We start from the raw sequence: 11,072 nt of genomic DNA on the forward strand, positions 1-11,072 counted from the left end.
TGTTTTTGGCTAGATGCTTACAGTTAGCTCATGTTGTAAGTTTGTAATGTTTCACCCTTAAATTTATAAAATGAAGTGCTGCGGGATCTCCCCACAGTTTTTTCCTTCAAAAAAAAATCTCTCAAAGTTCAAAAGACACTAAAATACGTAGGCCTCGTGTGTACTTCAACGGAACTTATGAACTTCGTGCCAAATTCAATTCATAGTATTTATTCTTTTCTTATTTTATTGGTATAGGGTGTGCAAGTGCAATGAATAGACAAGGAATGTTATTAATTTCAGTTACTTCGAACATACGACATCACAAATTGCTTGATTTCTTGATAAATCAAAATTTAAAAAAGAGTGTAAAAGGAACAAAATCAATAGCATTATTGGAGTACAAACAAGCATTGGACGAACATTTCTAGAGATGGGCATGTTTGTTTGGAGGAATTCTGGAGGAATTTGGATAGTTTGGAGGAATGCTGGAGAAATTTGTGAGAGAAAAATACTGTTCCGGATGAAAAAAGAAACGGATCAAGCCGTTGTTCGCGTGCCCTTAAAACTGGCTTGATCCACTTCTTTTTTCATCCGGAACAGTATTTTTCTCTCATAAATTCCTCCAGCGTTCCTCTAAGTAAAGATTGACCGACCATGGTCCATGGATAGTGATGTCATACAAATTTAATTGAAGCAAACAAGAGAAAGCCAATTCATTTCTTATTCGAACATTATTAAAGCGAGCTTATTTAGGTCTCGTTTAGTTCGCGAAATTTTTTGAGAAATAGTACTGTAGTACTTTCGTTGTTATTTGGTAATTAGTATCTAATCATGCCTTAATTAGGCTTAAAAGATTCGTCTCGTGAATTTCGTCTAAACTGTGTAATTAGTTTTATTTTTTATCTATATTTAATGCTTCATATATGCGTTCAAAGATTCGATGTGATGAAAAATCTTGAAAATTTTTGGGAACTAAACGGGCACTTAATGGACCATAATATGCAAGGTTTTCAGAAGCTGGCAAAAATATCGTTAGCAGAAAGCTTCATCGCCATCGTCAGTTCGTCACCCAAGTACCAAACCCGCCTTCCTCTCCTTCCCCAATCGCCACACCTCGTCTCCCCCCTTCCTCTCGCCGGAGCTCCGAACCCTAAACAACACCCTTCACGGGCCGACTCCCAGGCGGAGGAGGCGGCGGTCGGGGAGATGGACGACGTCAGCGGCGGTGCACCGGGTGCGTGCCCCAAGAACAAGAAGCCCCGTCACCTGTCCCGATCGCTGACCTACCATCACCACCACCCGTACCAGGGGCGCCACCTGCCGCCTCCTCCGCCGGCGCCGGCGCCCACCCCGCCGCAGCGCCCGCAGTCGGTTGTCCTCTACACGACGTCGCTCCGCGGCGTGCGCCGCACGTTCGCGGACTGCTGCGCGGTGCGCGCCGCGCTGCGGGGGCTCCGCGTCGCCGTGGACGAGCGCGACGTCTCCATGGACGCCGCGCTCCGGCGGGAGCTCCAGGGTGTCCTCGCCGCCCGGGGCCGCGGGTTCTCGCTCCCGCAGCTCCTGGTCGGGGGCGTGCTCGTCGGCGGCGCCGACGAGGTCCGCAGGCTGCACGAGTCCGGCGAGCTCCTCCGCATCCTCGAGGGCGTTCCCGGGCAGGACCCGGCCTTCGTCTGCGGTGCCTGCGGCGGGTTCCGGTTCGCGCCCTGCCCCGCCTGCGACGGCTCGCGCAAGGTCTTCGTGGAGGAAGAGGGGCGTGCCCGCCGCTGCATAGAGTGCAACGAGAATGGCTTGGTACGCTGCCCCAATTGCTGTTCTTGATAGCTTGTTTGGCATATAAACTTTTTCATGTTAAATTGTTAATAGTAGTATATGCAAGAACCTAAGGATTGCTTGATTAGAGGTAGTGGAGAGAGGGAAGGAGCCTTCCATGTGTTCTTGGGCTGCTCCTGTATATTGTGCATACAGTTGGAGAATGGGGTATTGGGTATGCCATCAGTGTTTTGAAAGGATAGCGAATGGGCTCTTGGCCCTGAAGTTGTCACATCTGGAGTACTATCCATAGTGCCTGGCGGTTAAGGTGCCATCTCATAGTACTTCATGTATACAAATGTGTATTGATAAACCTTCTTCATGTCATGGAAGAAGGCCCAAAGCCAAAGGGTTAGAGATTTAGAGGTTGTACTACATAGAGGCAAGAAAAGATGGAGCCTTCCTTGATTCTTTGGCCTGTTGTATGTTGTAAATCTTGTGATCGGGTACAAGTTTGAGATTGGATATGCTCTTAGCATTTTGGGAAGGACAATATGGCTTCTGGCCCTCACAATATGGCTTCTCATGTATATTTGTGTTTGCATAAAAAAAATGTATATTGTACATTCATAACCAGAGTGGGTTTCATCAATATAAGCAATGGAGACTGTGTGCTACGCATGGTTTGTTTCATATCTCCCCCTATTTTGCCTTTTTTTAAAGATGTTTGCTGGGCTCCTAGGTAGTATCTGTTAGACGGTAAGCATTTGTTGTGCTCTGAAACATGTGTGTACCTTTTTTCTTGTAAACAATGTGCGTATGATTTTGCACTTCTCTTACTCATAGCTTAGTTGGAACACATTATCTTCTTCACATGATAAATGAATGATGATCTTGTAGTTCAGTATCTTATATATTCGAGAACACATGGAGCTTATTAGCTCATCTGTAACCGCAGAATCTTCAAATGCTACGCTTTTGTCTTGGAGGACCCTAGTGTTTTATTTTAAGGACAAGTCAATTACTTGCAATAATCAAGTCCCAAGACTTGTCAAGTTTACTTGTACCATCCTCTTGTCAAAGTTTACTTGTAGCATCCTACATTTACGGATCAGATGATTCTACATCCTCCTACAGGCTAGTTTTATGAAGATGTGCGATCCTCATCAAAGATGGACTCATCAACTGAGTCCAACTGCAGTCCTTACTCTTTTAGCAACACGGGTATACTAGAAGCGGTTGAAATCCATGCCCATTGTCGTATTTACTGTAGTACCACCTTTGCAAGATGTATAATTCCCACCGATAATCAGATCAAAACCACCAAACTCTTTCAAAGTCTTCAATCACATGTATTTTGAGCTTCCAGATTCCCGCATGCTGCCTTAGCACTCCAGTTTGTTCAGTTTTCAACCACCACGGCACCACCTTCTTAGAATTTTCCTATTCACCTCAGATTCCTCAATAGATATTACACATTTCAAAGGAATGCCTACCCGATGAAGCGTTAATTCTGCACCTCCAATGCCACTATAGATGGATAGCACTCTTATTCCATCTGGACATGCCTTTCAGGACTGATAAAAAATATGACAATGTATTAGTCCGAAATGCATATTTTATGGTAGCGAATCTATCAGGTTGGTTTAATTCAAACAGATTTGTGTGGTTATGTGGGTAGCCTAGTATCCTTTCCACTTGACGAGGCTCCAAAGGGCCTAATTTGTCCCCACCAACCCAAATAAGGTTTGAAACCCTGCACTGGTGTATAATCTGCATTTGTCTTGTTTGTGAAAACACTCCTCTTGACTCTCTAACCATGCTCCCCAATCTTTCACATGTCTGCTCAATCCCTGCAACCTCTGTAGTAACAACACTGATATGTTTTCTTGTATCCCATGAGGGCCACCACTGTCTGGTGAATGGAAGTGATTCTTCAATAGTTATTGGAGATTTTGGAACCAGGACACATCTTTTCTCCACTGGAAGGTTGTGAATGTAACCTTCCTTTCGAGTTAGAGTGGAGAAGGACTGACTGTTCACAAACTCAGGCTCCACATTGTATAAGAACTGTTTGAGTTGATGCCATGTGTCTTTTGGGATCTCTACCACATTTCCATACAAGAAAAATGGGGGTTTAGCAAGGTCACCTTGTATATTTGCACGGTGGCCTGGTGTCATTGCCTCAAGTTCTACCTTAACAGGCATATCTCTTGTCTCTGCACAGTGCCCCATAGACCATGGCTTGCCAGGTTGACTACTGAAGGCCCCAGTGTCATCTATATGCTTAGCCCTTTTAACCCGTGTATTGTTGCTGTCATCGTCATAATAGCTTACAGCAGAGTGTGAGGGCTGGTATGAAGAATAATCAGTTTATGCCTCGCCTAGAAAATGAGATTCAATTTTTACCTCTTTCTGCTCAGTGCCATTGGCTATTCGCCTTGCCAAAATTGAGTCAGCTAGCTCCTGAACAGTTGCTCTCTGGTCAAAATTGTCAATAGCTGATGATACATCTTCCTCGGTAAAGCCCATCTGAAGCAAGGTAAGTTTTTTTTTTTCCATCACACCATACAGTAATTCAGTCTTTGCCTGATTTGTAGCATCGCCATTTTCCAGTCCTCAAGAGGATACTCCTGATTGAGCACTGACAATGAAGTCCACGAGCTGTTCTAATGGTGCTTCATCACCTAGTTACTAGTTAGGCTAATTTTAGCCTAAATTAATTGTGCTTGACTAGCTAGTTGGTTAACTAGTAAAAAAATTGGGCTAAAAAATTAGCTCTCCTATTTAAATACACTAGAGCTAATTTGAGCTAAAATTCGCTAGCTGGCAATTAGCTCATAGTATCCAAATATGTCCACAGAGGTGTTTAAATCTGCTGAGAAAAATGAGAATGACATCTAAATACTTATATCCTGTCTGGATCTTATTCTACCTCATTCTCATAGTAAAATTTAGGGGGGTGTTAGAATTGTCTTCTCAATCGGAATATTGCAATCTCCAAATAGTAGGTTTTGATATATCTGAATATCTCATTCTAGAATCACCCGTACCTCTCCATTTCATGCTCCGTCGCCCACGCCCCTCTGCCTCTCCGCAACACCTCTGCCCACGTATCATCTGTCCGGCTAGTCAACGGTGGCGTACTGGTGGCGTACTGGCATGGACAACAAACTCCGATCGAATGCAGATCCGTGGCGGCGACAAAGGAAAGCGGCGACAGGGAGGCCACATCCACCAGACCACCACAACGATGAGTGCTGCGACACCGCCGTCAAACTCCAGAAGGATTCTTTGTAGCATTTTCACCATACTTAATTCTCATGCATAAACCAGTTCAATCTTATGATTTGCCATTAGATTCTCCTATACCACAGAATGGCGACTCCTAGACAGTTCAAATAAAATAGAGGAAATCTCTACGAACTCTGCATCAGTAGCAACTACCAACCTCTACATGATCCACATCCACCAGCACCTACCTTGCAGGAGTCAAGAGGCAATAGCAAGCTAGAAGAAGCTGAAAAAGGAATGAATCACAAGCTGTCGATTCCTACGCATGGCAAAAAGCTCTTTGCAGTGTGATTCATGAGTTCACGGCAGCAGCGGAGCGGAAGAGATCAATTAGCTGATCATCATCTTATTGTTCCTTCCAGATTCTCCCAGTGACGCGCAGCTTGAGCTCCTTCCTGTCACCGCCCGAGAAGAACAGGGCCATGTTCCTCTGGATGATGAGCCCGTCGTAGCTATCCCGGACCTTCCGGTGACTGTCTCTGATGCTCCGAGGCACCCCTTGCCAGATCATCTTGCGCCCAGTGCCCCCAACCTCCAGGCTGTAGCTGTAGTTCTTTGCTTCTGCGTCATCTCCCATGAACCTCAGGAAGGCGATGTAGACAGGTGACATGCCCAACTGAAAGGCTTCAAAGTGTAAGCAGAAGTACTGGCCAAAGCAGCTGAAAACCTGCACGAGATAATTATAGCAGATCATGAAGTGATTTTGTAATAGCAGTGTTTCTTTATTGCACTTAAAACAGTGAGAAAAGGTAGCAAATCAGGAAGCAATCTGAAATGTAATGCACTCGCACCTTATAACAGTATGACGTTTTCATTGAAAAGGGATGAAGATGGATACGTATATGCAGTATGTTTGTATAAGAAAAAAAAATCAGTTGAATAAGCGAGAATCCCCCTGAGATGAATTGGATAGCGAGGGTGTATGTCACCCAGTCAACCAGGTTCTATTCTCACCTTCTACCTATTAAAAATGAGGGTGGACATCTCCCCCTCTAGTCGTGTTTTAAGTGTGTATCATGATCAGCACCTAATTCGGTCCAACAAGTGTGTACCATGGTCGGCATTTTCATTGTATATGTGTGGCAAAAACTATAAACACACACTATGTCAATATTTGACAAATATGCAAAAGTTTCTGAGACATGATACAAAAATGAACTTCTATCTTTGCAGAAGCAAACTGTAAAAAACAACTAAAATGTTAGGGTGGACGTATCTCCCTCTAATTGAGTTTTTAAGTGTGTATTATGATCAGCACCTATATTTTTTTATTTTTGGACCAACAAGCGTGTACCATGGTCAGCATCTTCATTGTATATGCGCTACAAATAGATGGAAGTCGATAAACACGCACTACATCAATGTTTGACAAGTATACAAAAGTTTCTAAGACATGGACTTCTATCATTGCAGAAACAAACCACAGTAAAAAAAAACCACAGAAATGTTTAAGCAACATATTGATGATGTGTGAAGTACCGTAAGCATCCAGGTGGCATTCTCAACTTCATGAGGGTTTGGCTTTACATAGCGATGGTTGAAGGTACAGCCATTGTGCATGTCAACTTTGTGGTCATCTTTCAAGTGATTTACCAAATATGGAATGTCACCAGCAACTGTGCATTCAGATCCAGCATATGGACAACTATAAGGCCTAAATTGGCACTGTGACTCATGCTTCAGCTTGCTGTAGTAAGGATAAATGCCTGAGCACCCAAAGCTCTGGTACTTGCATGGAACTTCAAGAGATGCAGCCACCTTCTCGAGAGCAAGGCACCTTATGTTACCAAGTTCATGCCTACAGGTTGGGCAACGATTATGAACCCTTGGTTTGCATCCGGAACACAAGGTATGACCATTAGAGCACTGCATAGACAAAAGATGGCATTACTATCATATGAAATAAGATTCTCATAGTTGAATATAAAAGATATAAAAGCAGAACATGTTACTATTTTGCACCATGCTAACCAAAAAGAAAAAAAAAAGACTAGAAGTTAGGGTTTCTAAACACTGTAGGTTAAAGTTCAGGTTTCTAAATGCTATAGATTAAAGGTCAGACTAAAATTGTGATAGCAGTTCATGATACTGAAAGAAACTCTTAAACCAGTAACTCATAATTTTCATCCAAGTGACTACATTTGAACAGGTTAATTTAATAATTAATACGAGAATAGATATAAACATGTGATGGACAAGTATGAATGTGCACCTGATGAATAGGAGGATACATGGCACTCAAGCAGACTGGACATTCCAGAAGTTCACGCACACTGCTAGACACCACCACATTCGGTTTGGGTGAGTGCTGAGTATGGTCACCAGGGAGTTCAGCAACATCCAGTACCTCAGTCTTTGGGGGATCAATAACCTCCGAACAGGAATCATCAATATAAGCAGTTGTGGCCATCATCAGGGTCTTGGAATTATATGGTCCTGCTATGAAAAAAAGGACGAATGTTTTCATTTCTACTATGTGATTTAAAGAGGACGGGAGTGATATACTCAGTAAATAAAAGCAGTAGTATGTGCAACTACTGAATACTGATAGTGTTAATGTTAACACAAAATCACTTCCTTACCATCTCTTGAGTATAAGCACAATCTTACAGTTCCAGCACAGTCTAGCGATATAATTGGATACTGTTACAAGATTTTGAAATAGATGTCTCTAGGGCCTCAGGTGATGCTTTCAAGTGTTTGACCAGACAGGTCATCCTACTTACGCAACAAATATCTCTCAAGTCTCGTGGACTTGTTCAAAGTTTTCAAGTAGCTATCTCATGGACTTGTTCAAAGTTTTCAGGCAGGCTTATATCAAGCTTTCATTAGCATGTCTTTCACAAGGAGAAAATTTTGTACACATTGATAGCGAGGATATGTTGTCTGCGCTGAACTTACTTTTCATTCGTTTCTGCACTTTTAGTTTCCGTGCCTTTAGCGAAGTAAACAAAATGTCAAGAACCCTACATGGGTTAAACAAGCAAGGCTAACGAGATTTACCAAGAAAGAAGCGCATCAACGAGTCACGAAATCGCATCAGATCGAGAAACTAACCAAAAACCCCCTGCTCAAACCCTGGCAACCAACCAGAAAGCACGCACTCAAACCCCTGCGCTACCGTCCGCTTGCCCGCATTTGAATCGATCGAGCAGAATCGCTTCGGGAAATCCTAGAACCTCTCCCCACACCCTCCCTCGCTCCCGAAGAAACCCCAATCTTTCACCCAGAAAAGAAAACCGTGAAAAACTCCCCACGGAAAATGAAGCGGCAAAGACTTGGAGCAGGGCTTTACCTCGGCGGAGCGGAGCAGGGGGGCGAAATGGGCAGGCTCGGCCGCCCTGATCTTGCCCGGTGCGGGCTGCGGCGCCGACGGCTGGCGCGTCTGGCGAGCAGGCGGCGAGGTGAAGAGGAGCCGAGGAGGGCGACGCGAGGGATTTCGAATGAATGCCTCTCCCTGGGAATGACTGACCCCGGCTGTCCCCTCTGCGTCTGCGGTCTGGTCGTATGTTTTGTTTTCTTGCTCTGGTCGTATGTATGTGTTTCTTGCTCTGCGTCTGCATCTGCGGTCTGATCGTATGTTTTGTTTTGTCTCGTGAGAGTCGTGAAGCTTTTTCGTTCCGTGCGCCGTTTGTTTGGATCCTCCGGCCCTCGGGACTCACCCTTCCATTCAGCCCTTTTTTATTTCCGGAAATTTGAATTTTGAGTTACTGTAGCACATTCGTTTTTATTTGGCAAATAGTGTTCAAATATAGACTAATTAGGCTCAAAATGTTCGTCTCGCAATTTTCCACTAAACTGTGCAATTAGTTTTTCTTTTCGTCTACATTTAATGCTCCATGCACGGGCCGCAAATATTCGATGTGACAGGTACTGTAGCAACTTTTTGAAAGTTGGGGTGAAACTAAACAATGGCTCATTCATTCACTCACTCATTTAAATATTTGTAGGCATATGTTGTGTATACATCTACTCCCTCTGTCCCGTATTAGTTGTCATTGTAGAAATAGTCACAAAGACCACCACGCAAGCTAAAAGACCCTGACACCCCTACACTGGCATCATGTAGCGTCGAGCTTGGCAGCTGTTGCTCCGGCTAGAAAATAATATTGTCAGTGCGAAAAATGACCAATAAGTAAATATTTATAATTTTATCATACGTTGTGATCGGATGTGGCCTGGCACTTAATGACACATGATTTATACTCGGTCGGACAACGTGCCCTACATCGAGTTTCAGTCGGTCGGTGACTTTATTCCTAAGCTCAGATGCTCGAAGTTTGCTGTGGGGTTACAAATAAATAGGAATAAGAAGGGGGTGTTAAAGGCCCGGTCAGACTCTGAACCGAAGGGCCGAGAGTGATGTGGGTTCTAACATGCGCTAAGTATTGGAGCGTATGCTCTGTGTAGCTTTAGAGTTCTAGAGCTATTGCGCTATTCGAGTTCTTAGGTCCTCGAGTGCTTGAATCGTCTAGCTTCTCTTTTTTTAGGAGAGCCAGAGAGCCAGAGAGAGCTTTTTAGGAGAGAGCTCATCCTCTTTTATAGTCGAAGGGGATGGCTTTACAAGTCAGAGAAAGAGAGAATATATACGTGTGCTACCTAGTCTTGTTGCCCACGCTGTCGGGTACGAAACAGTCATCGGCGCCCACAATACTGTTTATGTCCAGATACATGTGGTAGGCTCCGCTCTACCGTGTTCGCCTGATATGGCAAACGATGTCGCCTACAATATTGTTTGTGTTTCTGACACGCCTGGAAGGTTGCATAGTGCCTATCTGGCATGGTCTGGTGGCATTGTCCTGCAGGTGCGCAGGGTATGACAGGGTACGATCCTCGGTATTACGGTTTGACTTGAGCGTCTTACCTTATCTGCTCTGCATGATCCCTGGGCCCTCATCGAGCGGGCGTCTCTGGTCGATCGTTTCCAGTCGGCCCCGGCCGTGTCAGTCGGGGAAGAGCCGCCAGCAGAGGTCCAGCGTATCCTCGGTCAGAAAAGGAGGTTGAAGTCGGACCGTGTCCCCCACCTTGGTCAGGCCTTCCGGTCGGGGACTGGATCGTTCTCCCGGCCTATCATTATGTATCTGGGCCGGTCCGGAAGGCACGCGTTATCGCTACGCCGTCTGCTAGGCCGAGTTTTTGCAGAGAAACGGGTCCATTAGGGACGCCAGATTTATGAACCCGACAGGAGCCCCCGAGCCCTTTTAGGACTTCTGTGAAGTCGTGAAGGGGTTGTTTACACTCATTTCACGAGCGCACCCGGTGGGTGTAAGATCGTGGGTTGTCGTCGGACGAGATGCAGCGTAAACCTGAAGTGTCGTGCGCGGTCGAGGGGTTGGGCGAGACGGAGCGCCAAACAAGTGTCGGGCGTGGTTGAGGGGTCGAGTGAGATGGAGCATCAACCCAAGTGTCGAGCGCGGCCGAGGGGTCGGGTGAGACGAACCGCCAACCCAAGTGTCGGGCGCCAACCCAAGTTTCGGACGTGGCCGAGGGGTCAGGTGAGACGGAGCGCCAACCCAAGTGTCGGGTGAGACAGAGCGCCAACCCAAGTGTCGAGCATGACTAAGGGGTTGGGAGAGATGGAGCACCAACCTAAGTGTCGGGCGCCAACCCAAGTGTCGGCCGTGGCCGAGGGGTCGGGCGACACGGAGTGCCAACTCAAGTGTCGACGCGGCCGAGGGGTCAGGCGAGACGGATGTAACACCTCGGGTGTTAGCCTTGCATAACTTGACTTGCATAACATGAGCATGATCATCAAGCATTCATAAACAAGCATTTACAATTGAAACATTGGATTGAAACATCTGCAACGTTTGCTTGTTATCGCATGTTTCTTAAACATATGCAATTTTTCTCGTTATTTCATGTCTCCATGTGTCTATGCATATGATCATGAGTGGACACAGGTACTTGGTGGATGTGAGTCACACTAACATATAGCAACACCTAGGCTAGCAAATAGGACTTTGTTCATGGTCACATTTCATGAACCAACACTTAAGCTTTCATGTGATTACACTAACTAGCTCTATGGGTGACCACTACATGAA

At 45.2% G+C, this 11,072-nt stretch overlaps 2 protein-coding genes across 5 annotated transcripts; one reads left to right on the forward strand and one right to left on the reverse strand.

Moving 5' to 3' along the window:
* Positions 1 to 1,007: 1,007 nt before the first annotated feature.
* On the forward strand, positions 1,008 to 2,424 carry LOC136543453 (uncharacterized protein At5g39865-like). The gene has a single exon (XM_066535897.1). The coding sequence runs from the start codon at positions 1,189 to 1,191 to the stop codon at positions 1,798 to 1,800; it is 612 nt and encodes a 203-aa protein (XP_066391994.1). The 5' UTR covers positions 1,008 to 1,188; the 3' UTR covers positions 1,801 to 2,424.
* A 137-nt stretch (positions 2,425 to 2,561) lies between these two features.
* On the reverse strand, positions 2,562 to 8,666 carry LOC136543427 (E3 ubiquitin-protein ligase DIS1). 4 transcript variants are annotated; one of them, XM_066535886.1, is made up of 5 exons: positions 8,321 to 8,432; positions 7,927 to 7,991; positions 7,238 to 7,464; positions 6,505 to 6,891; positions 2,562 to 5,692 (listed from the first exon to the last, which is right to left on the reverse strand). In XM_066535886.1, exons 2-5 carry the CDS (start codon positions 7,931 to 7,933, stop codon positions 5,372 to 5,374), a joined length of 942 nt encoding a protein of 313 aa, XP_066391983.1. In that variant the 5' UTR covers positions 7,934 to 7,991; positions 8,321 to 8,432; the 3' UTR covers positions 2,562 to 5,371. The 4 variants fall into 4 exon arrangements, with proteins under 4 accessions (XP_066391983.1, XP_066391979.1, XP_066391981.1 ...); XM_066535882.1 differs by lacking the exon at positions 7,927 to 7,991 and having other exon boundaries at positions 8,321 to 8,666; XM_066535884.1 differs by lacking the exon at positions 7,927 to 7,991 and having other exon boundaries at positions 7,238 to 7,461; positions 8,321 to 8,664.
* Positions 8,667 to 11,072: the final 2,406 nt, after the last annotated feature.

This window comes from Miscanthus floridulus, chromosome 1 (genome assembly GCF_019320115.1).
Source record: "Miscanthus floridulus cultivar M001 chromosome 1, ASM1932011v1, whole genome shotgun sequence".
NCBI lineage: Eukaryota > Viridiplantae > Streptophyta > Magnoliopsida > Poales > Poaceae > Miscanthus > Miscanthus floridulus.

Excerpts from the sequence above, each read along its gene's own strand:
- LOC136543453 (XM_066535897.1), top strand. The coding sequence starts at position 1,189 with ATGGACGACGTCAGCGGCGGTGCACCGGGTGCGTGCCCCAAGAACAAG.
- LOC136543427 (XM_066535882.1), bottom strand. The coding sequence starts at position 8,588 with ATGCAGACGCAGAGCAAGAAACACATACATACGACCAGAGCAAGAAAA. Across the intron at positions 6,892-7,237 it reads TGTATCCTCCTATTCATCAG|TGCTCTAATGGTCATACCTT; the intron begins GTGCACATTCAT and ends TTGTCTATGCAG. Across the intron at positions 5,693-6,504 it reads ATGCCACCTGGATGCTTACG|GTTTTCAGCTGCTTTGGCCA; the intron begins GTACTTCACACA and ends TATCTCGTGCAG.